At 55.8% G+C, this 26869-nt stretch overlaps 4 protein-coding genes across 5 annotated transcripts; 3 read left to right on the top strand and 1 right to left on the bottom strand.

Annotated features, from left to right (window-relative positions):
- The first annotated feature begins 8428 nt into the window (after nucleotides 1–8428).
- On the top strand, nucleotides 8429–13873 carry CORO1A (coronin 1A). Its single transcript, XM_066383194.1, has 11 exons — nucleotides 8429–8570; nucleotides 10057–10255; nucleotides 11419–11541; nucleotides 11634–11763; nucleotides 11846–12030; nucleotides 12191–12310; nucleotides 12518–12622; nucleotides 12729–12874; nucleotides 12980–13037; nucleotides 13133–13348; nucleotides 13660–13873. The coding sequence occupies exons 2-11, from the start codon at nucleotides 10058–10060 to the stop codon at nucleotides 13762–13764; spliced, it is 1386 nt and encodes a 461-aa protein (XP_066239291.1). The 5' UTR covers nucleotides 8429–8570; nucleotide 10057; the 3' UTR covers nucleotides 13765–13873.
- Nucleotides 13874–15963: 2090 nt separating this feature from the next.
- On the bottom strand, nucleotides 15964–16863 carry BOLA2B (bolA family member 2B). The gene is given in 4 exon segments (XM_066383193.1): nucleotides 15964–16103; nucleotides 16394–16491; nucleotides 16581–16711; nucleotides 16714–16863. Coding segments are annotated over 4 exon segments (477 nt in total). The 5' UTR covers nucleotides 16862–16863; the 3' UTR covers nucleotides 15964–16003.
- Nucleotides 16864–17102: 239 nt separating this feature from the next.
- Nucleotides 17103–21465, top strand: SLX1A (SLX1 homolog A, structure-specific endonuclease subunit). 2 transcript variants are annotated; one of them, XR_010751193.1, is made up of 6 exons: nucleotides 17103–17290; nucleotides 17808–17859; nucleotides 17948–18286; nucleotides 20869–20996; nucleotides 21101–21253; nucleotides 21327–21465. XR_010751193.1 is itself a non-coding variant. In XM_066383191.1 (6 exons), exons 1-6 carry the CDS (start codon nucleotides 17103–17105, stop codon nucleotides 21354–21356), a joined length of 825 nt encoding a protein of 274 aa, XP_066239288.1. In that variant the 3' UTR covers nucleotides 21357–21465. The 2 variants fall into 2 exon arrangements, 1 of the variants encoding a protein (XP_066239288.1); XM_066383191.1 differs by having other exon boundaries at nucleotides 21166–21253.
- A 1336-nt stretch (nucleotides 21466–22801) lies between these two features.
- SULT1A3 (sulfotransferase family 1A member 3) lies at nucleotides 22802–26774 on the top strand. The gene is made up of 8 exons (XM_066383190.1): nucleotides 22802–22963; nucleotides 23870–24052; nucleotides 24162–24287; nucleotides 24373–24470; nucleotides 25349–25475; nucleotides 25567–25661; nucleotides 26129–26309; nucleotides 26606–26774. Exons 2-8 carry the CDS (start codon nucleotides 23905–23907, stop codon nucleotides 26716–26718), a joined length of 888 nt encoding a protein of 295 aa, XP_066239287.1. The 5' UTR covers nucleotides 22802–22963; nucleotides 23870–23904; the 3' UTR covers nucleotides 26719–26774.
- Nucleotides 26775–26869: the final 95 nt, after the last annotated feature.

The raw sequence follows: 26869 nt of genomic DNA, 5'->3' as shown, positions 1-26869 counted from the left end.
ACTAAAAAAGACGACTTCCTTGCTTCTAGTTTGGATTGAATGCTCCAGTGCTGTAGAAATATGAGAGTAAAATCTGGATATAGATCAAAGGAAATGGATTCAGAAATAGCCACATAGAAAGTGAAAAAGGTATAGCTATTTTACTCAAGGGCTACTGCACCCCTGTTCTTCCCCTGTTTGGTCTACCATAAGGAAGGAAACAGGACACCATCTGGATGCTTGAAAACACCTCAAGACTTGGTATTTATTTATTTTGTGTCTAAGCCGCAGTTGGGTGTGAAAAGGTCAGGGATCTTGTCTCAAACCTGGGAACACGGTTCTGAGGGAATTCAGACACAGGACTTTGTTCAGAATCGGTCTAACTGTGGCCTCTGGGTCTTGGTTCCCATAAAAAGAGGGAGCTGGATTAAGGTCCCTTCTAGTACTGCTGTCCCAAGGTTCTATTGCAGAGGTCTCTATGGAGGCTGCAGGGAGAGGTCATTTGCAGAGACCTGGCTGGGGCTGACAAAGCTTCAGGATAAAATTCTCCCTGGCTCATGTGTGGTGAGCTTGGTTTGTCAATTCCCAAATGGAAGTGGATCAGCGGTGCGGCTCGTGTTTTGAAAACGCAGCGTGGGGGAAATAAATCAAGCTGGGGCCTTCTTTGCTGAATGTCCTTTGCTTTACAGGCACATCAGTTCTGCTCTTGAGATTAGTCAAATCAGGCCTCTGAGACGACCGGAAGGCTGTCCACGTCACCCCGACACAGAGCTGGGAAAGCCTGGGATGCATGCAGCTCGAAATGGCTTGGGGGGGGGGACCTCGATTGGCCCTGCCTCCTCCCTAGACCCGCCGTGCCCGACAGGCATGGATCCTAGGCCCACAACTCAGTTCACGAAGTTTGGATTTGATTCTGCGGAATGAAAGAGGAATCGTGACATGGGGTTGACATGGTCAGACCTGTGCGTCAGAGAGGAGTCTGGTCAAGGAACAGGGGTTGGGGGCAGCGGAGGAGGCTGGAGTCGAGGAGACTTGCTAGCAGGCTCTTGGACCCATTCTGGGAAGAAGCCAGGAGCGGGCTGTACTAGGGAAATGGCAGGGGACAGAGGATGAACTGGCCAGAGGAGGAAATGGTGAAGGTAGGATGTATAAGAGTTGGTGGTTGCTTAGCGGTGTTGCTGGGAAGGAATGGAGCGTTTATGTTTATTGAATGCCAAGCGTTGGGCCCTTGGCATTCAATAAAATTCCATGTGGCGGAGGAGCTGGTCTGTAAACAATCACTAGCCAGAGTACCAGTTACCGTGATGGAGGGACGCAGCAGGGACCACTAGCACAGGGGAGAAAGGAATCCGTTCAAGGACTGGCGGGGGGTGGGGTGGGGGTGGGGGTGTCAGGGAGCACTTTACAAAGAAGGAAGTTTCAACCTGCTTCTTAAGGGATAAGTAGGGGATGTAGGAGTTCGGTAGCAGAAAGGAGTAAGAAATGTTAAGCCTGTGCCCAGAGCAAAGAACAGAGTCCACAAAATCGTTGGCCAGTAAAACTGCATCCAACCCAAAAAGTGTATTCAGTTTTGCTCATAGTATAACATTTTTAGACATTTTAAAATTAGTTGCCAACATTGAAAGATCTGGAAATTGCATATAAAAATCTGTATTTCTAACTCGTCCTGAAAAACCGGGTTTAGCTACACAAGACCCACATTCCCACATGACAACCAAGTGCTCAAAACGCTCCTTCAACCACAATCCCTATTAGAATCCATCTGCCCACAGCAGCTGCTTGTGTTATGCGCCCAGTCCTCCGAGATAATGAGAGCTGGCGAAGTGGTTGTCTTTATGTCACTAAGGGGTGGGTTCCTCTGCAACAGGCAACCACCTCTACTCTCCCCCTGCCGACAGTGAGGGTCCGGCCTCATCCAGAGGAATGAGGGAGCCTGTTGAGCTTGGGCAATGACTCGCAGCAAGGCCAGAGAGGGGGCGGGGGAAGGTCGTAAGGGCTTGTACACCATGCTGAGGGGGTTTCAACTTCTTCCCAGAGGAGCTGGGGAAGCTTTGGAAGGTAGCCATATCGTGACCAATGCCGTCGAAGACGAATGAGAGGAAGGTCAGGGAGCTAGCGCAATGGCCCAGGCAACTCAACTCTGGCGGCGGCGGGCATGGAGAGAAAGGGGGAGGTTCAAGGTCAAGACTTCCTTCTCTGTGAGGCGCTCCCCGAGGTGCCAGAGGGCCGGCAGGTCAAGCCACATAGTTGGCAGTCAGAACTAGGGAGCTCTGCGGAGCAGGTTTGGGCCACAGAGAGAGATGGAGGGGGGTGTCACAGTGAAAGCTGGGGGTGTGGATGAGATAGTGTGGGGAGTTTGGGTGGCGCCCCGGGGAGCACCTGCACACACCGTGTGGAGCAAAGGGAAGACACTCCGCGGGACAGGGTTGGGAGGGGGGCGGAGAGAGAGAGAGAGAGAGAGAGGGAGCTGCAGAGCAAAGAAGAGAGACCAGAGAGAGTGGAGCCCAAAAGAAAGACTGCAGAGGGAGGGAGCAGGCAGTGGCACCAGGCCATCACCAAAACATGCTTGTATGATTGATGATCAGCAGGTTGTTGGTGGCCTCGGCGAGGGCAAGTCTGCGTGGAACTGTGGGAGCAGAAGCCCGACACGTGGCGGTGGAAGAGTGAGCAGGAAACAAGGAAGTGAAGACAGTGAGTGTAAGCAGCTCTTTCAAGAAACAATTGTGAATGGTAAGAGTGCGATAGGGAAGTGGTTTGAGGTTGCCAAGCAGAGAGAGACTCTCCCAAAGACACAGGGGACTTAAGTTTGTTTTTATTTAAGGAAGAGAGAGAGAGTCTGTGGAGAGGAGAACTGGGCAGTGCAGGAGAAAGGGGTGAAGGGACGGGGTGAGTTCACTGAAGAAATGAGAAGGAATGTGTCCCAAGAAGGCGGAATCGGAGATGGGCCAGAGGAGGACACATCCTCTGTGATAAAGTGTATGGCTGTTGATAGGAGATGGAGAGGTTATTGCTGGTAGGAGCAGAGGGGTTGGAAGAATTTTCACCTCTTCTCTCCATAAAACAGAAGCCATGGTCACCTCATAAAGGGTGAGGAAGGCAGCCCGACTTAGGTCGTTAGTGAGAAGGGCCTTGCAAGGTTGGCTCAGGCCTGAGACTTGTACTGGGCATCCCTATGTGCCTCCTGCTGAAGGCTGGAATTGGTTTTGTGTGACCAGTGGTGGTGCAGTGGATAGAGCGTCAACCCGGATGCTGAGGTCCCAGGTTTGAAACCCTGAGGTTACCGGCTTGAGAACAGGCTCATCTGTGGGTTGCCAGCTTGAGTGTGGGATCTTAAACATGACCTCATGGTTGCTGGCTTGATCCCAAAGGTCGCTGGCTTGAGGCCAAGGTCGATGGCTTTCTCATATGTGCCTCAGTCAAGGCACATATGAGAAAGCAGTCAATGAACAACTAAGGCAGGGGTCTCAAACTTGCGGCCCGTGGGCCGCATGCGGCCCGCCGAACAATTTTGTACTGATTTTTTTTTGTTTTCAACTGCAGTGAGAAAAGTGTTGCGTAACAGTTGCCTTTTGTAGACCTAGTGCGGCCCGCCGAATGGCTGTGATCTTGCTCTGCGGCCCACATGCTGAGTTGAGTTTGAGACCCCTGACTAAGGTGATGCAACAATGAGTTGATGCTTCTCATCTCTCTCCCTTCCTGTCTGTCCCTTTCTCTGTCTCTCCCACTAATAAAATAAATAAATAAATAAAAAAAGAAAAGAAAATCTAAAAAAAATCATTGCTAAATTTTTAGGTGCGTTTATCTATTGTATAATGGTACTGTGCTTAGGTAAAATAAAATCTTTATCTGACATGCAGTGTCATGGATGTATCTCAAAACATTATGCTACTGAAAAAGCCAGAACCATTATGTATTATTTCATTTGTATGGAATGTTCTAGAACAGGAAAAACTAACTGATACTGACAAAGCATATCAGTGATTGCCTGACTGAGAGTGGGACTGACTGTAGAGGGCACGAGGGAGCTTTCAGGGGTGATAGAAATATTTCATCTTGATGATGGTGGTAATTACATGGGTATATACATTTGTCCAAACTAACTGAACCATGCACTTAAAGTGAGTGTGCAGCCCCGGCCGGATGGCTCAGTTGGTTAGAGCGTTGTTCTGAAGCACAGAGATCGCTGGTTTGCTCCCCAGTCAAGGCACATACAGGAGCAGATTGATGTTCCTCTCTCTCCCTCTTTCTCTCTCTCTCTCTTTCTCTCCATTCCTCTCTTGCTAAAATCAATAAAATAAAAAAAAACAACCAAGTGACTGTGTTTTATTATTGCATATAAATAAAGCTGATTTTAAAAGGAAATAAAATAAAGTTACAACTAGAATAAAAATAATCTATTCAAAACAGCTTCAAAACTATAAAATACTTATAATGTAGCTATGGGAGAAAATAACCTAATGTAATATAATACCTTTACAGAGAAAATTATAAAATTATGTTAAATATAGTGTGTTTGTAAAGTCACGGTGCACTTTTGACTGGTCACAGGAAAGCAACAAAAGACGATAGAAATGTGAAATCTGCACCAAATAAACGGAAAACTCTCCCAGTTTCATAACTATCCAGTGCAGTTTGCTGTGGGCTCACACACAGATTTTTTAGGACTCCTTAGGTAGCTATCTCGTATAGCCTCTACAGACTCATCACTGACTGATGGCCTACCAGAACGGGGTTTCTCCACCAAACTGCCGGTTTCCTTCAACTACTTATCCCACCGAGTAATGTTATTCCTATGTGGTGGCACTTCGTTATAAACGCGCCGATATTCACGTTGCATTTTGGTCACGGATTCGAATATAGTGAGCCACAGGACACACTGAACTTTCCTCTGTACCGTCCACATCTCGACTGGCATGGCCGTGGGCTGCTCTGCTGTATACACGGTGTTATGTCATCATCTGCGCATGCGCACATGCTACCACATTGTCCTACAGAAACTGGGAGGGTTTTCCTTTTATTTGGTGCAGATTTCACATTTCTATCGTCTTTTGTTGCTTTCCTGTGACTGGTCAAAAGTGCACCATGACTTTACGGACATATTGTATATAGAGAAATACACCACATTCATGGAAATCTTAGTATTCTTCCCAAATTAATCTATAAATTTATTTTTTAAAATATTACTGATTTTGGAGAGAGAGGAAGGAGAGAGAGACACACACATCAATTTATTGCTCCATTTGTCTATGCATTCATGGGTTGACTACTGTATGTGCTCCGGCCGGGACTCAAACCCATAGCCATTGTGTATCAGGACAATGCTACAATTAACTGAGCCACCTGGCTAGGGCAACCTATAAATTTAATGCAATTTATTAAAAACTCTAAGATGCCTGACCAGGAGGTGGCGTAGTGAATGAGCATCAACCAGGGATGCTGAGGACCCAGGTTTGAAACCCTAAGGTCGTTAGCTTGAGGACAGGCTCACCAGCTTGAGTGTGGGGTTGCTGGCTTGAGCGTGGGATCATAGACATGACCCCGTGGTCACTGGCTTGAGCCCAAGGTTGCTGGCTTGAACAAGGGGTCACTGGCTCAGCTGGAGTCCCCCCTCCCGTCAAGGCAGATATGAGAAAGCAATCAATGAACAACTAAGTTGCTGCAACTATGAGTTGATGCTTCTCATCTCTCCCCCTCAGGTCTGTCTGTCTCTCTCTCTCGCTAAAAAAAAAAAAAAAAAAAAAAATTCAGTCTTTGTCTGTTAGAGGTAAATACTGAAGTGTTTAAGTTGAAATGCTATGATGTTTGGGATTTAATAGATTCCAAGAAAATAATGTGGAAGAAGACATGAGTCAGTAGTGGTCACGTGTTGTTCACGTGGAAGTGGTGACGCACACACACTCTAGGAAGGGGGAGCAGTGCTGGGCCCGTGTCAGGGGAGGACGCGACACCAGGTTTGGGGGGCAGGCGGTGGAGAAGCCGCAGTTCTCTAGGTCTGTCTGACTCCTCCACGCTCTAACACTCCACTGCCTCTCCTCCACGCTCTAACACTCCACTGCCTCTCTAGGGTGCGATAGGCCAGGGAAGGTCTTGAGGGCCTTGCTAAGGAGTTTGGACTTTATTCCAAGTTCAGCATTTCAGGTCCCTCGTCACTGTATGACTCTGGCACGTTGGCATGGCTCTGGGTCCTGTCTCCCTCCTTGGTGGGTGTACCAGCCAGACCTCTTTCAGACGCAGGCACCAGACATCCAATGCAAATGTACTGTCTTATGTGGAAAAAGGATCTTATGACTTACATAACAGGAAAGTTAAGGAGTTCAGGCACAGCTTGATCCAGATACTCAAATGATGTCATGACTATGTCTGTCCTCATAGCTTGCCTCTGCAGTCCTCGGTGAGAGCTTATTCTGACCAGCTTCGCCTGCACGGTGACAAGATGGTCTCTACGAGTGCTGGGCTCACAGCCACCCGCTTGCTAACCCCCAGGGGAAGAGGGCCCTCTTTTTCCTAGAGGCCCCACTATGTCCGCTTCTCATCACACACTCTTGAATCAAATGCCCATCCTTGAACCGAGCAGAAAAGGTTGCTTTGACAGGGGAAGCCCTGCCGTGTGCCTACCCTAAACCTTCTCTTGAACCTCAGCGATTGCCAGCGAGGAAAGTTTGGCTTTCCAAGGAAGATCCAGCTGCGGTCATCAGTAAAGAGGGGATGGTGAGATGTGGGGCCACCGTGCGGGAGCCCCACCAGCGCCTCTCATCGGCGGCATCAGCCTCTTCGTAAACACGTGGAGCGCCTCATGGCAGGCCACCCTCCACTGAACTAACTCTCACCCTCGTGTCCACTCCCCCACTGGCCCCGCGTCTGTTCCCCGCAGCAACCGCACCCCGGAATGCCACCACCCCACGGAGCAGGCCACCTGGAAGGCGGAAGCAGCATCTATGATCCCCGGGCCCTCCCCTCCCCAGCCATCAGGTTCATGGCCTTTGGGGGTGTGGTTTTCAGGTCCCTCACCCACATGCTTGTCCTCACCGTATGCCTGAGTTTCCTCTCAGTGAAACGAGGTGGTCTCTGCCACTAGGGTGCTGTGAGGGTTAAACGGGTGGGGCGTGTGTACAGAGTTTAGAACAGTGTCCGGCACACAGTAGGCGCTCAGCGGACGCCGGCTGCTGTTCTTATCGCGGTCCCGTCCCGCCCTGTCCAGCCCAGTCCGGCAGCAGGCTCTCGGGTACAGTACAGCCCTTTGGTTGGGTCAACAGGACGATCTGTAGAGCACTTACAGAGACATTGTCCCATTTGAGCCTCATTGTTTTGTGAGGTGGGCGGGACAAATCATCTTTACCCCCCCCCCCCCCCCCCCACGCAGGTGAAGAAACTGAGAGTCAGAGAGGTTAGACCTCTGGCCCAAGATCACTCAGCCAATCCGTGGTGGAGGTAGGATCTGCTTGAAAAGTCCCATTTTGGGAACTTTGCTCAGGGTGCCTCTCAGTCAGGCTTGCCCGCTCTCTCTAGTCCCCTCCGGGGCGGGGCAGGTACTCCAAACCGCAGTAAGAGCTGACGTTTATTTACTGAGCACTGGCTCCACTCCAGAGGAGGCACATAAGGTGACCCTTTCCCGTAATCTTGTAAGATAAGTATTAGTCTGCTACAGAGGGAGAGAAACTGAGGCTCAGAGAAGTTAAGTAACCTGCCCAGGGTCATTCAGTAGGTGTGGCAGCAGCCAACTCAGAAAGCACTCTGATCCTAGAGCAGGCCTTTCTTGCCCTCTGGATGTGGTCTCTGAGTCCAGGGATGGGCACCAACCCCGCCTTCCTCCGAGTCTGAAGTCTGGGCTTCTGCTCCTGCCTCGCTCCCTCCCAGCTACTTGGTCCCCTCTTGCGAGCTCCCTGGGGACAGGGATCTGGCTCCTTCCCCCTTGTCGCCCTGCACAGAGAGGTGCTCCATATTCCAAATCATTTTATGTGCACAGGCCGGGCACAGGTGCTCCTGGAGGAGGACATGCGGACTAGAGGTCAAGTGACTCTCCCAAGGCGGCCCATGTGTAAGCGTGGGAGCCTGCATGAGACCGGGGCGGCCGCGCAGGGTCTCCCTCCTCCGCGCTGGTGCTCCACCTGGTGCCCTGCCTGCCCGGGAGAGAAGGCGAGCAGCCCCAGCTGGGGGGTGGGCGTGGGGGCCTGTACAAAGGCCTGATGGGCCCGGTGCGGGGAGAGGATGGTGGGTAGGCTGGGAGCAGACCCAAGGAGAAAAGAAGGAACAGAGTATTTTTGCATTTTGACATTAAAAGTGCAGATTAGATGGTCAGCGACTGGCCGGCAGCATCTGCTTCGGCCCAGAGTTGGCAGCGGAGGCAGGGCTCTGGGCGGAGGGAGGCGAGGCAGGCTGCGGGCTGGCGGCCCGAGGCGGTGCCTCCGCGGAGGGCAGGGCTCTGTCTTTCACGAGCTCCGCCCAAAGGGGCGCTGCCACCCCTAAGGAGGCGGGTGGCCGGGCTTCTCATTCATTGTCTTGACAAGAGCATCCTCAGCGGGCAGTCTCTGGCTCCTCCGGCGCCTTCCTCCTCCTCCTCTCCCTCCTCCATTTTGGGGGGGTATCAGCAGCAGGTAAGCCTGGGACCCCCGGGGAAGGGACCAGGCGTCGCTGTCCTGGGCCACCTGTGGGGCTGGCTTGAGCTTGGCAGAAGCCGGCTGTGGGGGGTGGACAGGCTGTCAGAGCTGCTGGAGCCAGGCTGGGGACAGAGCCCGTGCGCGCCCTGCGTGCAGGGAACTCGCGCGAGGGTGTGGGTGTGCGTGGGAGGGTCCATCTGCGTGTCTGGGAGCTCGGAGGAGAGGCCAGGGTGAGGGGCCACGGCAGCCAAGATGGAGGTAGAGGGTCAGGACATGTTAGGGAACCTGACTGTCCCCAGAACGGGAGTCTCTGGGGTGGGGGTGGGGGTGGGGGTGGGGGGCAGGGTGGGGTGAGCCGAGCAGCTGCCCTGAGCTCGGAGACAGGAAGGGGTTGAGAGCAAAACAAGAAAATACCAAGTTCCCTTTTCCGTGGTTTCCGGGCCTGGTACCTGCGGTGGGGGAGGTGGCAGGGTGGGGCATGGCTTCCTGTCCTCTGACCTCCGGTTTGGGGCTCTTGGCTCCCCAAACCCAGGCTTCTCACCTGGGACTGATCCCTGCCCCCAGACTGCTTCTCCTCACACGTTCGCACCGCGCTCCTGACCGCTCCCAGGGGCTCCAGGGGGCCTGCCGTCCCCAGTGGGAAGGAACAGGCCCTAAGGTGGGCGGATGGGTGAAGCTCAGGCGGTAGAGGCTCTGGGCAGGGTGCCCACCCAGTGGGCACCGCCATCCCCGCACCCAGGGAGCCGGAGGCATTCCCTTCTGCTTCGCCTGCTCTGTGCCCTGCCAGTGGGGGAACCATCCTAGCTGGACCTCAGAAAAGGCAGCTGGGCCTCTCCCTTCCTGTGTTGTGTTCCAGCGGGTAGAGGTGGCACTTGGGGCACCTGCATAAGTGGAGGAGAGAGGCAGAGGATTGGGGAGGAGGAGAACCCAGCCCCAGGCCACCTGCCCATCTGTGGTGCCCAGAGACCTCCTGGGGAAGCCATCCTGACACTGAAGGACCGCCTCCCGGGCAGGCCCATGGGCCTTTCTCTCCGTGTGTGTCCAGCCCCGTGCCGGGACGGGAGGAGGCCAGCCCTGCCCCTGACTCTAGGAAGCTCCCACGTGGGCGTGAGGGACGTGAGGGCTGGACTCCTAGACAGAGAAACCCCCTGCCCCACGGTGGGAGCATCAGAGAGAAAGGCTGTGTCCATCAGCCTGTCGGGTGACAAGTGGCACTCGGGGCTGCCCCTCCCCAGGCTCTGTTGAGGCCCAGGGTGCAGGAGCAAGGCCTGGGGGGCTGTGGAGAAGGTGGCCTGCAGGTCGGCCGGTAGTGAGGGGTGTGAGGGTAGCAGGGAGCCCTGGGTGATGACGCTGGTGGCGTTCGCTGAGACCTTAAACGCCAGGCTGAGGGGGTGTCCTGGGGGAGACAGGGACCGCTGTCGGGTCAGAGTTGACCTGAAGAGAGGAAAGCTCTCAACCTATGTGCCCCCCTCCCCCACCCCAGGATGAGCCGGCAGGTCGTTCGCTCCAGCAAGTTCCGCCACGTGTTTGGACAGCCAGCCAAGGCCGATCAGTGCTATGAGGATGTCCGCGTCTCACAGACCACCTGGGACAGTGGCTTCTGCGCTGTCAACCCCAAGTTTGTGGCCCTGATCTGTGAGGCCAGCGGGGGAGGGGCCTTCCTGGTGCTGCCCCTGGGCAAGGTGAGCCTGTGGAGCGGAGGAGCAGCAGTGCCCCACCTCCGGTGGCCCCCTGGGGGCTCTGAGCAAGGGGCTGTCATCAAGCCTTCCTGGGCCGTAGTGTTGTCACCTGTAAAACTGAGCTGGGTCAAATGAGCCGTAAGCTTTCCCCAGCTCTTGTATGGAAACTGAATCTCAAAGGAGAGATGACATGAGAAGGATCACACAGTGAGTCCCTGAGACCCAGGGTCTCCTAAGTCTCAGCCGGGGCCTTCTCCCCTCAGGAGCACAGAGAGGGATGGGCTGGGGTCTGGGCAGGCCCAGCAGTGCTCTCCGAGTCGGAAGGGACTTCGGGTCTGGGCCTGTCAGAGCCCGGTAAGTTCTGGCCCCCAGCGCACAGGCATGGATGATGTAAGAGGGTCCCCTCCTCTGCCCCAGCCCTGCCCTCCTTGGAATCCTGTCCCCTCCCCCTGCTGTCTGCTGACCCCTACTCCCAGCACACTGCTGTACTCTTGGGGGGTGAGACAGGAAGGGGAGATGGGCCCTAACTTGTTACCTTAAAAGGGCCGATGGAAGCAAAGAGAAGAGGAAGTGGTTGTCAGGGTGGGAGCTGAGCCTGCTCTTCACGCAGGAAGCCCTTCTGCACCAGCTGTCCCCGGAAGTGGCCGTTTCCAAACCTCTGCTCCTGTCTGGGGGCCGTGATGACAGACTTCCTGGTCTCTCTCCTTTTGGAAAGACCTGTGTCCACAGCACAACCTCTCACACACACTTCCCTGGGGAATGCTAATCCTAATGCAGCGGATTCCCCCTTCCCCACCCCCTGCCCCTGGCCTGGCCTGGGTGCCACGGAAGCCTCATTCAGAGGAGCTGGGCGTGGTGGACGCACCCAGGGCACGAATGGGAAACTGAGATAGAGAGGGCAGGAACTTGGCCGTGATGTGACAATAAGGCTGGACCACGACCTGGCGTGGCCCTGGTGCCCGGTCCCACACCCCCAGTCTGTGCTTCCTGGGGCCAGCCCTTTAGACATGCCCTGACAACTCTGGCCTGGGGCGAACGGAGGACCAAGCCCTCCCACCCGAGGCCCGATCCATGTCCCAGGGGTCCGGCAGCCTTCCTCTCTGAGGGAGGTGGGGAAGACAGATTGGGTTTGGAGGGCTAAAGCACCTCCCTGCTGTGCCCTCTAGACTGGACGTGTGGACAAGAACGTGCCCATGGTCTGTGGTCACACAGCCCCTGTGCTGGACATTGCCTGGTGCCCGCACAACGATAATGTCATTGCCAGTGGCTCCGAGGATTGCACAGTCATGGTGAGCAGGGGTGGGGACAGGGACCAGGAGGGGTCTCTGGAATGGGCTTTTTCATCTGGAGTGCCCTAGACTCAGTCATCCCTTCTCTGCAGGTATGGGAGGTCCCTGACGGGGGCTTGACGCTGCCCCTGAGGGAGCCTGTCGTCACCCTGGAGGGCCACACCAAGCGTGTGGGCATCGTGGCCTGGCACCCCACGGCCCAGAATGTGCTGCTCAGTGCAGGTGCCTAGGGGACGAGGGGTGGGCTGGTCACCTGACAGCGACGGGGAAGGCTCGTGGCTTCTGACACTGGGGCATTGCCCAGGTTGCGACAACGTGATCCTGGTGTGGGATGTGGGCACTGGGGCGGCCGTGCTGACGCTGGGCGCGGATGTGCACCCGGACACAATCTACAGCGTGGACTGGAGCCGGGACGGCGCCCTCATCTGCACCTCCTGCCGCGACAAGCGTGTGCGAATCATCGAGCCCCGCAAAGGCACTATTGTAGCTGTGAGTTGCCATGAACCGTGACCCTTGACACAGGGACCTTCATCCCTCCTACCCACCACCAGTCGGACCCTTAGATGCTGCCCTCTCTTGCCCCTGGCTGGGGTGTGGCCCTTAGGGTGTGTGCATGGGTGTCTGACTGAGCACCTCCCTTTCCTTCCAGGAGAAGGACCGTCCTCATGAGGGGACCCGGCCTGTGCGCGCTGTGTTTGTAGCTGATGGGAAGATCCTGACCACGGGCTTCAGCCGCATGAGCGAGAGGCAGGTGGCGCTCTGGGACACGGTGAGTGCCGAGAGTCTGGAGACTGGAGGTCTGGTCTCTGCCTTGACCAATGCCGATGGGCCTGTTGACCCGCTGACATACATGGGGGCTTCCGGTGGTTGGTTTGGAAGGGACCCCTCCCACCCCGCCCTGGGTCACTGCCCAGGGGAGGCCAGCACGGGGCCTGGTGTGGCCCAGCTCATTGTCACCTCCCACCTGTCTCTACAGAAGCACCTGGAGGAGCCACTGTCTCTGCAGGAGCTGGACACGAGCAGCGGCGTCCTGCTGCCCTTCTTTGACCCTGACACCAACATCGTCTACCTTTGTGGCAAGGTGGCCCAGCTGGACAGGGGTCAGGGAGGGAGGTGGGCAGACTCAGAAAGGCCCAGAGCTGCAGGAACCGGTCGGTGTTCACTTCCCTTGCACCCACCACCCGCAGGGTGACAGCTCCATCCGGTACTTTGAGATTACTTCGGAGGCCCCCTTTCTGCACTATCTCTCCATGTTCAGTTCCAAGGAGTCCCAGCGGGGCATGGGCTACATGCCCAAACGTGGCCTGGAGGTGAACAAGTGTGAGATTGCCAGGTGACTGACCCCTGACCCCGACCTGAGCCTGCGCCTTGCGTGATGCTGACCTCCAGTCGCAGCCCAGCTATGCTGTGGCCGTTGCTCACCTTCTTGTTCCCGCAGATTCTACAAGCTGCATGAGCGAAGGTGTGAGCCCATTGCCATGACAGTGCCTAGAAAGGTGATGCTCCCATGCTCCTCCCTGGGCTCAGGCTGGGGAGTGGCAGGGTGGTAGTGGGGCCTGGGCACACTCTTAACCACTCGGCTTGCCCACAGTCGGACCTGTTCCAGGAAGACCTGTACCCACCCACGGCAGGGCCGGATGCCGCCCTTACAGCTGAGGAGTGGCTGGGGGGTCGGAATGCTGGGCCCCTCCTCATTTCCCTCAAGGATGGCTATGTGCCTCCCAAGAGCCGGGAGCTGAGGGTCAACCGGGGCCTGGACACTGGGCGCAGGAGGACAGCACCAGAGGCCAGTGGCGCTGCCAGCTCGGTGAGGGGCAACGGGCTGGGAGGCAGGGAGGCTGGGATCAGGCTGGGAAGCCAGGGTACGGCAGGGGCTCTGTGGCTGTGATCACTGACCCAGCAGGAGGTAGCTGGCCTTTGAGGCAGCCCAAACTCCCAGGGGGCTGGGAGCGGGTAATCCTGTGGCCTTGGGAAACAAGTTTCAGATTATAGGCCTGCAGCTCTCTGGCAGGCAAGTGGCTGAGAGATAGAAGGGCCCACGCCCTGGGGTACTTAGTGGGTGGCAGGGCTGGGGGAGCCCAGGCCGGAGCCGGGCTTGATGCCGCGTGGACCCTCCAGGACGCCATACTCCGGCTGGAGGAGGAGATGCGGAAGCTCCAGGCCACGGTGCAGGAGCTACAGAAGCGCTTGGAGAGGCTGGAGGAGACAGTCCAGGCCAAGTAGAAGCCTCCAGGGCCTTCCGCTGGGGCCCACGGCGTCGTCGCCCTCCCCTCCCATTCCTACCCCCCAGGCCGCAGTGGCAGATAAAATAAAATGGCTTTATTTTCTGGTATCTCCCTCTGGTGACTGGTCACCGCATGCTGTCTGCTGACCTGACATGCTCGCGCTCCCCCCTCGGTAGCCTTGGTGGGACTGACCCACGGCAGGGGTTGAGGGACGCCTCCGAATGCCCAGACCACAGGAGCAGGTCTTGGCAGTGCATGCCAGCCCGCTCGGCTGTGTTCTGGGAGCCTGCTGTTTTCTGGAGGGCAGGTTTAAGGTCCTCAAGGCCCTCGCCTGGGGCCTCAGTATCCCTCATGTTTACCCCAAATCTGCCTTTTCTAGTCACTCATATCAGATTACCTGCATCCATATTGACACTGGTGCTTGTGGGGAAATGAACAACTAGCACTTCATGACATCTTTCGGTAGGCCCCAGGGGTCCATTAGTAAGGAGCCAGTGTCCACTTGGAAGGCTGAGGTCAGTGTTCAAGCCCCGGGATTGCCCAGTCAAGGCACATGACCGGTATCAAGCAACAAAACTCAAGTGAAGCAATGATACTTCTTGCTCCCCCAACCTCTCTCCGTAAAATCAATCTATAAAATCTTACGCTGCATAGTTGAGGGGCTTGAAGGGCAGGTCCCGAGTCATGCCTGAAGTCTCCCTTTCTAGGTCAGAGCCTTTCCTGTGCAGTGCTGTGGCCACTTGAGCCCTGGCTGTGGGTTCTACCTGCGCCGGGCCTCTGGGAGAGGGACCTGCATAGACCTGTCAGGCCCTATCAATTGAGGGCTTGGAAGTGGGTTTCCGATTCCCAACTTGGCAGCGGAGCCCCGAGCTGGGACACAGGGCTGTTGGGAAGGGGTGTCCTGGCCACAGGAGAATTTGGGTAACATTACACAAGGACAGCAAGGATTTAATGTCCCACTTGTTGTCCCCTTCTTCCTCTTCAGCATGCCAGAGAAAACCCTCTGGGTAGAGCACTGTCAGGCAGCCGTGACACCGTCCCTGTCTGCCCATTTTGGTCTCACCCTCCCTACGTAAGCCGTATTACCCTGGGCGAGTCTTCCTAGGCCCATCTATAAAGTGGGGAAAAATAACGCAACTCTGTGAATGCAGTAGGCGCATCCAATCAGGGATGTGGTGGAGAATCAGAAAATCTGGAGCCTGGGCCTGTCAAAGAGGCGAGGTTCCCTCTCTGAAGCTCTCCTGTAAAGGGGGATGGGCTCTTCTGAGGGACTCGGTCACTAGCTCTCCTCCTGGCCCAGGAGACGAAATAGGTTCAGGAAAGGATCCCTGGAACCCAGAAGGGTGAACCTGTCATCACCATGACTTTCAGCTTGACCAACCCATCTCCCTCTGATAGGAACATGAGACAGAAGTGGGAGTGGAGACAATTCAGGGGCCAAGAAACTGGCCTTCAAAACACAGGGGAACAGGGAGGGTGGGATGGCTGAAACCTGGAATTTGTTCTCCCAAAGAGCCCTGGCCCAACTGGGTCTCAGGGACTTCATCTGTGCAAGGCCTTACCAATCCTACCATTTGTGTTTAAGCTGATATTAAAGCCATCACCTGCCCCAATTTCATGGCTTCAGGCTGGCCTTATTTTCCTATTTTCCTCTCAATCCTATCCTCTGCCCAGACCTCCATTCCTGAAAATCTCATGGTGTTCCCAAGGGTATCTGTGGCCACATCAAACCCAGGGCTAAATGGTCATTGGACCTTCCCCAGTGGGCCAAAATTCATCAGTATTCCTGCTGTCGGAAAGCACCTGAGGGAACCTGCAGAAGTGTGGGATCCTCTATTATGCTTCTGACTTTGGGGAGATGTTGGCAAGAGGGAAATGTTTGGCCAGCACCCTGCAACCCTAAGCATTTTCTCATCTTGAAGGCTGGCAGAGGACAGGAACACCCAGCAATGGTCAACAGATAGGTGGGTTGGTTGGGTAGTGGCAGTAATCCTAAGGGTCTACCAAGATTACAGAAAAGGCCTGTGCGGCCTGCCCTGAAAGGGATTTTAAGGCTTGAACTTTCATCTGACAAGGGGACACAGAGGTCTATGTGTGGAGAGGGACTTGCACTAGGTCAAGCAATGGAGTAGCAGGGCAGGAAGAAGCCCCAGCCTCAGTACTCCTCCCACACACAACACACCAACGAAGAAGCGGGTTCTGATTCATAATTTAATAGCTGTGCACGTCCTGGTCCCTTACTTCTGCTGCTCACCGGCCCACTGCTCTGGGGTCAGGGTTTTCTGCTCAAAGGCATGAATACGCGGAAGCTCTTCTGCTAGGCACGCGTTCACCAGCCTGGGGGGAGAGATGGGGTTAGGAAATGGTAGGAGCCTGAGTAAGTCTCCAAAGCTGGGTTGACCCAGGAGATTGGAGGTGTCCCCAGGTTAGAGTCCCCAGGACCTGGGAACAAGAGAAGTAGAAGGCTTAAGTCTTGATGTAAGGGCCGAGAAGGCACGATCCTCGGGGTCGTAGTCCACGGTTCTGGGTCGAATTGGCGGGGATGAGGGACGAGAGTTGCGGGGAGTGTCCGGGGTTGTGGTCTAGGAGGTGGGACCGCGCTGAGCGAGGTATTCCCCGAGCCTCACCGGTGTCTCTGAAGCAGCGGCTTCCCCTTGAACTTGGCCGACACCACCAGGACTCGGAAGCTGGACGCGCAACGGTTGGGAGTCGTGTCCTCCACTTCCTATGGGGCAGAACGGCGTGGATGATGCCAAACTGCTCACCCAGGAGCCCTTTTCCCCACGCTGGGCGAATCCAGGCCGCTCAACTCACCACGTGCTCTGCCTCCAGGTCCCGCTGCAGCTTCTCCCGGAGGTAGTCCGCGCTGAGTTCCATGGCGGCAGCCCAGCGGGGGCAGCAGCCCAGCGAGGGCAGAACCCCAGCTGAGACACCGGTCACACTACTTCCACCCTTCCTGGTGCCACTTCCGCTGAGGCCTCCACTTCCGCCCTTACTAAGGCGTCCGTAAACCCGGCACTTCCGCCCTCACGCAAGCCCAGTTTTCTGTCTTGGGTTTTCGCGCTTACCGCCAGCCAGCCAATCAGAGTCTGCATATGGACGGACTCGGCCCCAGGCGACGCTAATCGGTGTCCGCCGCCTGCACAGCGGGGTTCCGCCGGCGAGTTTGTACACCCTAGCTCCAGCCAGGAGAGGGTGCGCCAACCTGCGTTGCTGCAGCCTCTAGGGTACCTCGAAATCGCCCCCAAGCGCTTTCACCTACACAAGCATATTGCGGCCCTGGCAACTGAGTCCTCCCCGAGGTCAGAGGCCGCAGCAATCAACCCACAAGGCCTGATGGGCCCCGCGGGAGGCGCGACAAGGCCCGGGCGCTTCTTCGGTGTTTACCTGCTCTATTGCCTGAACCCTCGGCACCGTGGCCGCGTCTACGTGGGGTTCACGGTCAACCCCGCTCGTCGGGTCCAGCAGCACAACGGGGGCCGCAAAAAAGGCGGGGCCTGGCGAACCAGCGGGCGCGGGCCCTGGTAAGACGGTGCGGGTTACTCAGGTGGAGGGCTTCAAGGAGGAGGCGGGGCCCACAAGGGAGAGGCCAGTGACAGTGGGCGGGGCCGGAGTGGGGCTGTGAAACAGGCCTGGCGCGACTAGAGACGTGTGTGGGCTTGTCTCGGGGGGAGACATGGGAGGGTAGGCTGTGGGACCCAGGCGGGGCCGGGGAGCAAGTGGACAGATGACTTAGGCTTGGTCCGGCGACTGGGTTGGGTGGACAAGGCTGGGATGGGAGATAGCCTGGAAGGGGGAGGCACTGAGGAGGGCAGTTAAGTCCCTGGACTGGAGGTGGAGCTCGAGGCTGGCATGTGCGAGGGAGAGATCTCTAAGAAGGAGGCAGGGCTTCCTGGGCTGGTCTTGACGCCAGCTGCGAGGACTACCCTCTCTGGCTGTCTGAAGGAGAACCGGGGCGAGGGGATTCAGCTTGACACGGTGGAGGCTGAGGGGGTGGGGGGCTTACAGGCTGCGCCCCGCCTCCCCCGTTCTCTTCCCCAGGGAGATGGTGCTCATCGTGCATGGCTTCCCTTCTGCCGTGGCCGCCCTTCGGGTAAGAAAGGAGACTGGGGTGGCGGGAAGATGAGCTGGGGCGTGGGGCCCTCCCTGGGCGGTCCTGAAACCCTAGTTCCTGCCCGCAGTTCGAGTGGGCTTGGCAGCACCCACAAGCATCGCGCCGCCTGGCCCACGTGGCTCCACGCCTGCGCAGCGAGGCCACCTTCGATTTCCACCTGCGCGTGCTGGCCCACATGCTGCGCGCGCCGCCCTGGGCGCGCCTCCCGCTCACTCTTCGCTGGCTGCGCGCCGACTTCCGTCGTGAGCTCTGCCCGCCGCCGCCTCCGCACGTGCCGCTGGCCTTCGGGCCTCTGCCACCCCCGGTATTGGCCTCCAAGCGCCCGGCCGATCCCTTTGCTGACATCGAGTCCCAACCAGCCCAGGACGCTGAGGCCCCTTGCACCCTGTGCGCGCACGCGCTCCAGGTGAGAGGCGCTACCTACTCTCGACAATTTAGGATCAAGCTGTTCTCTGAGGGTCGCGCTGCCCACTGACCCCCTTTGGCAGCTCCGCTTCCATCTCTAAAACGGGGATGAGAGTACTAGCGGTCATTCCTCGACATTAGTCCCCTCCCGTGCGGGGCCTTTGCCCTTCCCCTTTCTCTGCACAGTTCTTTCCTAGACCTTCAGCCTTGCAAAGTGCTGCTTGTTCTCTGGGAGGTCTTCCTTGGCCATATAAAATGGCAACTTTCTTGGTACTTCCCTGCTTTTCCTTTTTTCTTAAATGTTTATTTTACTGATTTTAGAAAGAGATGAAGGAAGATAGGAACATCAATCTGCTCCTGTATGTGCCCTGGATCGAACCAGCAACCTCTCTGCTTGGCGATGAAACTGTAACCAACAGAGCTATCCAGCCAGGGCTTTAAATTTATTTATTTATTTACTTTTTATTAGAAAGGGACAGACAGAAAGGGAGAGAAATAAGTATCGACTCGTAGTTTCAGCACTTAAGAATATTGTTCAATGATTGCTTCTCATGTGTGCCTTGATAGGAGGGGGGCTCCAGCTGAGCCAGTGACCCCTTGCTCAAGCCAGCAACTTTGAGCTCATGCCAGAGACCATGAGGTCATGTCTATGATCCCACGCTCAAGTGGGCGAGTCCACCCTCAAGCCAGATGAGCCTGCTCTCAAGCCCTTGACCTCAGGGTTTTGGATCTGGGTCCTCAGCATCCCAGGCCAACACCCTTATCCACTGCACCACAGCCTGGTCAGGCTAGGGCTTTTTTTTTTTTAAGTCTTAATAAACACATTTTCTGACATATCATGTACAGCTGACCCTTGAACAACATGGGGTTAGGGGCACTGCCCCTGCACAGTTGAAAAGCCAAGTATAACTTTTTACTTCCCCTTAAAAAATCCTCCCTGGGTATCCATAGGGCAGGGGTTGGGAACCTTTTTGGCTGAGAGAGCCATGAACGCCACATATTTTAAAATGTAATTCCGTGAGAGCCATACAACGACCCGTGTACGTTAGGCATTATCCAATAAAAATTAGGTGTTGTCCCGGAGGACGGCTGTGATTGGCTCCAGCCACCCGCAACCATGAACATGAGCGGTAGGAAATGAATGGATTGTAATACATGAGAATGTTTTATTTTTATTTTATTTTTATTTTTTGCATTTTTCTGAAGCTGGAAACGGGGAGAGACAGTCAGACAGACTCCTGCATGCGCCCGACCCGGATCCACCCGGCACGCCCACCAGGGGCGATGCTCTGCCCATCCTGGGCGTCGCCATGTTGCGACCAGAGCCACTCTAGCGCCCGAGGCAGAGGCCACAGAGCCATCCCCAGCACCCGGGCCATCCCTGCTCCAATGGAGCCTTGGCTGCGGGAGGGGAAGAGAGAGACAGAGAGGAAGGCGCGGCGGAGGGGTGGAGAAGCAAATGGGTGCTTCTCCTGTGTGCCCTGGCCGGGAATCGAACCTGGGTCCTCCGCACACTAGGCCGACGCTCCATCGCTGAGCCAACCGGCCAGGGCCTGTTTTATATTTTTAACGTTATTTTTTTATTAAAGATTTGTCTGTGAGCCAGATGCAGCCATCAGAAGAGCCACACCTGGCTCGTGAGCCACAGGTTCCCGACCCCTGCCCTAGGGGATTGGTTCCAGTATCTCCCTGCCCCTTTGGATTTTCAAGTGTCTGATATAAAATGTAGAACAGTGCATATAGTCAGACCACTGCGTATGTGAATTCCCAATCCAAGATAAAAAATACTGTTTTTAATCTGTGATTGGTTGAATCTGTAGATGCAAAACCTGGGGATACGGAGGGCCCACTGTGTATTTATTGGGGAAAAAATCCTTGTGTAAGTGCACCCCTGCAGTTCAAACCTGTGTTCTTCAAGGGTCAACTGTATTTTATTTAGTCTATTACCAGTTGCTCCCACTCCCCCACACTCCACTCCACAAGGGTATATTCAATTTTTAAAGTATTCCTTCCTGTAGAACAGGGCAGGTAATATTTTGTATATTGACTGAGATGATAGGTCTGACTTCTCATAGTAAATATAAGTAAATAGAATACAGTTACGTGCCACTTAACTGGGGGAATATATTCTGAGAAATGTGTCCTTAGGCAATTTTGTGGTGCAAACATCATCGAGTGCACGTACACCTCGACGGTGTAGCTTACTACACATCTAGGCTCTGTGATATACCTCCATCATATATGCGCTTCCTCATTGACCAGAACGTTGTGTGGCACATGGCTGTACTTGCCATTCAGAGATTTAGCGACCTGCTGGAGATCACTTAGCCTGCAAGGAACTCTGGTCCAGCTGCAGTGGCCATGCTGTGTAGGACCATTGCTAATACTCACAATTGACCAGCTTAGTCCCTGTGGGCAAGTCGTTCAATCCCTCCGTGCCTGTTTCCTCATCTATAACATACAAATAATAGTAGTACCTGCCTCATAGGGTTGTTTTACGCAAAGCCCTTGGAACGGTGTCTGGTCCGTAGAAACTCTTTATGAGTGTCAGCTACATCATTACTCCCCATTTCGCTCTGCCAGGATGAAGAAGGCCCCCTGTGTTGCCCCCACCCTGGCTGCTCCCTAAGGGCCCACATGATCTGCCTGGCAGAGGAGTTCCTGCAGAAGGAGCCAGGGCAGCTTCTGCCCCTGGAGGGCCAGTGCCCTGGGTGAGTCCAGCAGCCCTGTCCTAGCCTGGCTGACCTCTGGGAAGATGGTGCCCAGTCGTCCAGGTCTAGGCCCAGGGCCTCTGAGTTCTCCTCTTGGCTCCCAGGGCCTAACCTGGACGAGGCTTGTGACCCTGACTCTGTGTCTCCCGCCACCTGCACCCTTTGGTAGCTGTAAGAACTCACTGCTGTGGGGAGACCTGATCTGGCTGTGCCGGATGGGCGCCCAGGAGGAAGAGGAGGACTTGGAATCAGACGAGGTGAGAGGTGGTTTTGGACCATACCCCTCCCCCCCATCCCCTGCGCTGCCTCTGACTACCCTTGTCTCCCCAGGAACACTGGACGGACATGCTGGAGATCTGATCCTCGGCGTCCCCACCCTCTACCCAATCCTCTTCCGGGCCACTCCAGTCAGGTCTTGGTAGTTTTTATTGTTTTACAATTTTGCATTAAAAAGTCTGAGTTAAGGGTACCTTCTGGTGTTTGTCAGGGTGTGTGTGTGTGTGTGTGTGTGTGTCCAGCATGGAGGGGCCCTGCTGGTAACTGGGGCCTGGAGGAGAACAGGGGGGTGTAGGAGCCACTGGGCCCAGCATGGACCAGCTCTCCGCCTCAGCTTTCCTCCGCCTGCCTCTGAGGTCCCAGTTCTTGAGGGCTTGGAGACTCCACTCTTGCCTCAGAGCTCACCCACCTCCAGTGCCCAGCTTGACTTTGGACTTTAACCCAAATAGTAAGGACAAAGGCCAAGCCCCCTTCAAACCCAGGGAAAGAAAAACACCTCCTGGGGGCCTATTTTTCCACTATCCAAGTGAGGCCCTTGGGAACCATGGAGCTGGGCTCACTCCCAGGATTATGAGACAGCATTCTTGCTCATTCCCATCCTACGCCGCAAGAAGAGCCTGCTGGCCCTGGCTGGTTGGCTCAGTGGATAAAGCGTTGGCACAGCATGCAGACATCCCAGGTTTGATCCCTGGTCAGGGCACACATGAGAAGTGACCATCTGCTTCTCTTCCTCTGCCTCTCCCCCTTTTCTCTCTCTCTTCCCCTCCTGCAGCCAGTGGCTTGAATGGTCAAAGCATTGGCCTCAGGCACTGAGGATAGTTCAGTTGATTCGAGCATCGGTGCCAGAGAAGGGTTGCTGGGTGGCTCCCAGTCAGGGTGCATACAGGACTCTATCTCCCCTCCTTTCTCTAAAAAAAAGAACCTGCTGCGCCTGACCAGGTGGTGGCGCAGTGGATAGAACGTTGACCTCGGATGCTGAGGACCCAGATTGGAAACCCCGAGGTTGCTGGCTGGAGCATGGGATCATAGACATGACCCTGCGGCTGCTGGCTTGGCTGGGCCCCCACTCCAGTCAAGGCATGTACAAGAAGCAGTCGATGAACAATGAAAGTGACACAACTACGAGTTGATGCTTCTCATCTCTCCCCCTTCCTGTCTCTAAAAAAAGAGCCTTCCTTGCCCTGTCCTAAACCCTGTCACTCTGGAAAGCCTGGCTTGCCCGTGACCTGAATGAACCCTTGGTGTCTTCAGACTGGCGAGGAGGCACCTTTCCCCCCCACCCGTCCTCTCTAGACCGGGTTTATTCGAGATAGCTGTTGGCCGGCAGGCTGGGGGTCCAAGTGCAGCTCAGGAGCCAGGATTATAGCTCAGAAACCCACAAAACACTTTCCAACCCTTTTGTCTAGATTCAGTCTTTTATTTTCTACACACTAAACCCACATCTTGGGTTTTCAGGCCAAATCCTGGCCCCAGCTGGGGTGCTAAGAAGGGGAACAAACAGGGAGGGGCCCTCCCACTCTGAATCCTACCCTTTTCTTCCTGGAGAACAGCCGAGTCTCAGCGCTGGTTCCAGATCCCTCCCACTTTGGACCTCTGAAACTCAGCTCTGAGCAGTTCTACACTCCCCACACTGCACCCAGACAAGCCACAGCACACCGAGGTGGTCGGGAGGCCAAGTCTGGAGCGGTCAGGTGAGAGCGAGGCTGGTGGTGGGCTCGCTCCACCTCCCTCTGCCTGCACCGATAGCTCTGATCACTTGATCTCTCTCTTCAGCTCCATCCCAGCTCCATCTGCCACCACCTCCAGCCAGGCTGAATCCCTTCCCTCCTTCCCCTGAGTCATCAGTTTTGTTTATTCACACTCTGCCTTTCCAAACAAGCTCCTTGGTTCAATTGGCTGTTTATCTCTAAGCCAAGAGGGAGTGTGGCTAAGAGGGAGTGTGGCTAAGCAAGGCGGGGGTGGGGTGTCACAGGCCCAATGGCTTTTGGGGGGTTTCTATACGTCAGGGGTCTAGGGAGATCAAGGCGGGAAGGACGGAGGGAGCCCACGGGAATGAGACCGGCACGCAGCAAGCAGTGGAAGAACACTGGGTGGGGCTCCGAGTAGGACCTTCCTCAAGTGCATATTGCAATCTCCTGGAGAGCTTCCAAACATGGGGCCTGGGTTCTGCCCTGAGAGCCATTTAATTGGCTTGGAACGTGGCACCGGAAGCAGGGTTTTTAAAAGCTCTGCAGGTAGATTCCAGGTGCAGTGCAGAGTTGTGGCCGCATCACACCTGGCGGGGAACCGGCCCCAGCTCCCATTAGCTCTGTGAGAGTGGGCAAGTTGCTCACCCTTCCTCAGCCTGTTTCCTTATTTATTTATTTTTAGAAGATTTTATTTATTGATTTTAGAAAGGTGGGGGCGGGGGAGGAAGAAGCGGGGAGAATCAATTGGTAGTAGTTGTTTCTTGACTGGGCAAGTCTGGGGTTTTGAACCAGCAACTCCAGTGCTCCAGGTCAGTGCTGTATCCACTGAGCCACTGCCAGTTGGGCCTGTTTCCTTATCTTAAAACAAAGCAAGAATTCAACAGGTGGCATCATTGTGATGTTGTTCAGGGAGGTGGGCCCTACTCCGGCCTCCGACTCGCAGCATGGAGCTGGTCCAGGGTGACTACCGCCCGCCACTGGAATATGTGAAAGGAATCCCTATCATCAAGTACTTTGCAGAGTCTTTGGGGCCACTGCAGAGCTGGCAACCCAGGCCCGACGACCTGCTCATCAGCACATACCCCAAATCCGGTAGGTGATGAGGACCGGCCTCTTCTCCCCCTCTCCCTCTCGGGGCTGCAGTCTCTGCCTGAGCCGGCAGGGGCACGCCCTCCGGCCTGCTCACCCTTCTCCTCTGTAGGCACCACCTGGGTGAGTGAGATCCTGGACATGATCTACCACGGTGGGGACCTGGAGAAGTGTCACAGAGACTCCATCCTCATCCGGGTGCCGTTCATTGAGTTCAAGGTTCCAGGGTGCCCCACAGGTGAGTGGTCGCATGTGGGGCCGAGGGAGGCTGCGGGCAGGGCCCTGGCTCCAGCTCACCAGACCTCCCCCAACCCACGGTGTAGGTCTCGAGGTTCTGGAAGACACCCCAGCCCCACGGCTCCTCAAGACACACTTGCCCCTGGCTCTGCTCCCCAAGGGCCTGCTGGATCAGAAGGTCAAGGTGAGTGGCAGAAGCCGGGGAAGACGGCTGCTGGGGCATCCAGCTTTGGCCCTATCTTCTGGAAGGGTCCCCTTATGTCTTCTTTTTTTAAAATCTGTTTCGTATTTTGGTTTCTGTGGTTTTATATATTTATTGAGACAGAGAGAGGGATAGACAGACAGGAAAGGAGAGAGATGACAAGCATCAATTCTTCGTTGTGGCCCTTAGTTGTTCATTGTTGCTTTTTCTCATATGTGCCTTGACCGGGGGTGGGGGAGGTGGGCTCCAGCAGAGTGAGTGACCCCTTGCTCAAGCCAGCGACCTTGGGCTCAAGCTAGTGAGCCTTCCTCAAACCAAATAAGCCCGCCCTCAAGCCTGAGACCTCAGAGTTTCGAACCTGGGTCCTCCACTTCCCAGTCTGAAGCTCTATCCACTGCATCACCGCCCGGTCAGGCGGGTCTCCTTACTCCTGCAGGCCTGGTTTCATCTTAAAGGCGGAGAGGTCCTCAACCTCATGCTCTGGTGGGAGCAGATGGCCAGTGAGAGTATGGCTCTTTGCGGAGCCTGTGGAGGAGGCGGTTGGCAGGAATTCTGCAAGCCTTGTTCCCAGTCTGTATAGAGTGGCATCGAGCAGACTGGATTCATGTAAAATTCAGTTCTTGGGGCCAGGCTGGGCTCTGGCAGCAGCACAAGGTCCGGTCCCAGCTCAGTCATACCTATACTATGTGAACTCGAGCAGTTAGCCTCTACGCCTACTTCCCTCCTGGGCAGACCCAGAGAGAACCTCCCCTGCAGAGATGCTGTGCAGGGCAGAACGTCGTACTTAGAAGAATGGCTAGTGTCCGGCGTGCTGTGGCGATGACGTGGTGCGGGGTAGAGTATGTCTTCTGCCTTTCCAGGTGGTCTATGTTGCCCGCAATGCAAAGGATGTGGCTGTCTCCTTTTACCACTTCTACCGCATGGCCAAGGTGCACCCTGACCCTGGCACCTGGGAAAGCTTCCTGGACAAGTTCATGGCTGGGGAAGGTGGGCTTGACTCCGGAGGGAGGAGGGGGTGGAGTGGAGAGGCAGTAAAACTAACATCCACCTCCGCCTGTGCCCCTGCCCTTCCCCACAGTGTCCTACGGGTCCTGGTACCAGCATGTGCAGGAGTGGTGGGAGCTGGGCCGCACCCACCCTGTTCTCTACCTCTTCTACGAGGACATACAGGAGGTGAGACTCCCCTGCTACCACTTCCCTCCACGTTGCATGTGGGGAGGCAGGAGCCTCATGGGGACCTGCCAAGGCCCTCTAAGCCCCCTCCCCAATGACAGCCCACACACTAGTCTCCCAGGTCCCCCACCTCACCTTCCCTGCCCCCTGCCCCGAGCTTCAGTGCCACCTGGGCAGCAGCTCTCCCAGTGCCTGGGTCAGGGCCACGTGCGGTCACTCATCATCCATTTACTGCCACTGACGCTCCCAGGCCATGGTTATGGCAGGACTGGCCCTGCCCTCGTCCATAAAGAACCAGAAAGCTTATTAATAGATCAAAGGGCAGAAAGCAATTAACTTTGCTCCAGGGACAGAGTACTAGAGTCAAGGGACAAAACCAGAAATGGCCATAAGGTTAGAGAGGCCTCCCTTTTGTTTGTTCAATGAACCACCCAGACCTCCACTGAAGAGCCCCCCTGCTGCCCCAGAACCCCAAAAGGGAGATTCAGAAGATTCTGGAGTTTGTGGGACGCCCCCTGTCAGAGGAAACCGTGGACCACATTGTGCAGCACACGTCATTCAAAGAGATGAAGAAGAACCCCATGGCCAACTACACCACCCTGCCCGTGGAAGTCATGGACCACAGCGTCTCTGCCTTCATGAGGAAAGGTGAGGGCGTCTGGGGAAGCAGTGGCGGGGGTGGTGGAGCTGCAGCCAGGGGGGCGGAGCTGCAGCGGGGGGGCGGAGCTGTAGCGGGGGGGGGGGGGGGGGCGGAGCTGCAGCCAGGGGGGGGGCGGAGCTGCAGCGGGGGGGGGGGGGGCAGAGCTGCAGCCAGGGGGGGCAGAGCTGCGGGGAAGGGGAGCAGCGGCGAAGGGGGAGCAGCTGCTAGAGCTGGCCCTGAGCTGCCTGGGGCCGCCCTGCAGCCAGGACCTCCAGCCTCTCTCCTCCTTTCCCCGCCTCCCCAGGTGTCACAGGGGACTGGAAAAACGTCTTCACAGTGGCCCAGAATGAGCGCTTTGATGCCCACTATGCCAAGAAGATGGCAGGCTGCAACCTCAACTTCCGCTCAGAGCTGTGAGTGGTGTTCACAAGCCAGCCTGACAATCTCAAGAATAAAATGCAATTTGTGATGCATGGAGTGCCTCTGTTAGAAGCAAAGCAAACCGGAGCTAAAACAGTCAAGGCCCACTGCGACCAAATGAGGCCCTATGGCCTCCAGTTCCCCAGCT

Source organism: Saccopteryx leptura, chromosome 4 (assembly GCF_036850995.1).
Source record: "Saccopteryx leptura isolate mSacLep1 chromosome 4, mSacLep1_pri_phased_curated, whole genome shotgun sequence".
In the NCBI taxonomy this organism is placed as follows: Eukaryota; Metazoa; Chordata; class Mammalia; order Chiroptera; family Emballonuridae; genus Saccopteryx; species Saccopteryx leptura.
The sequence above is the reverse complement of the archived record's forward strand: the minus strand, read 5'-3'. Positions and strand labels throughout refer to the sequence as shown.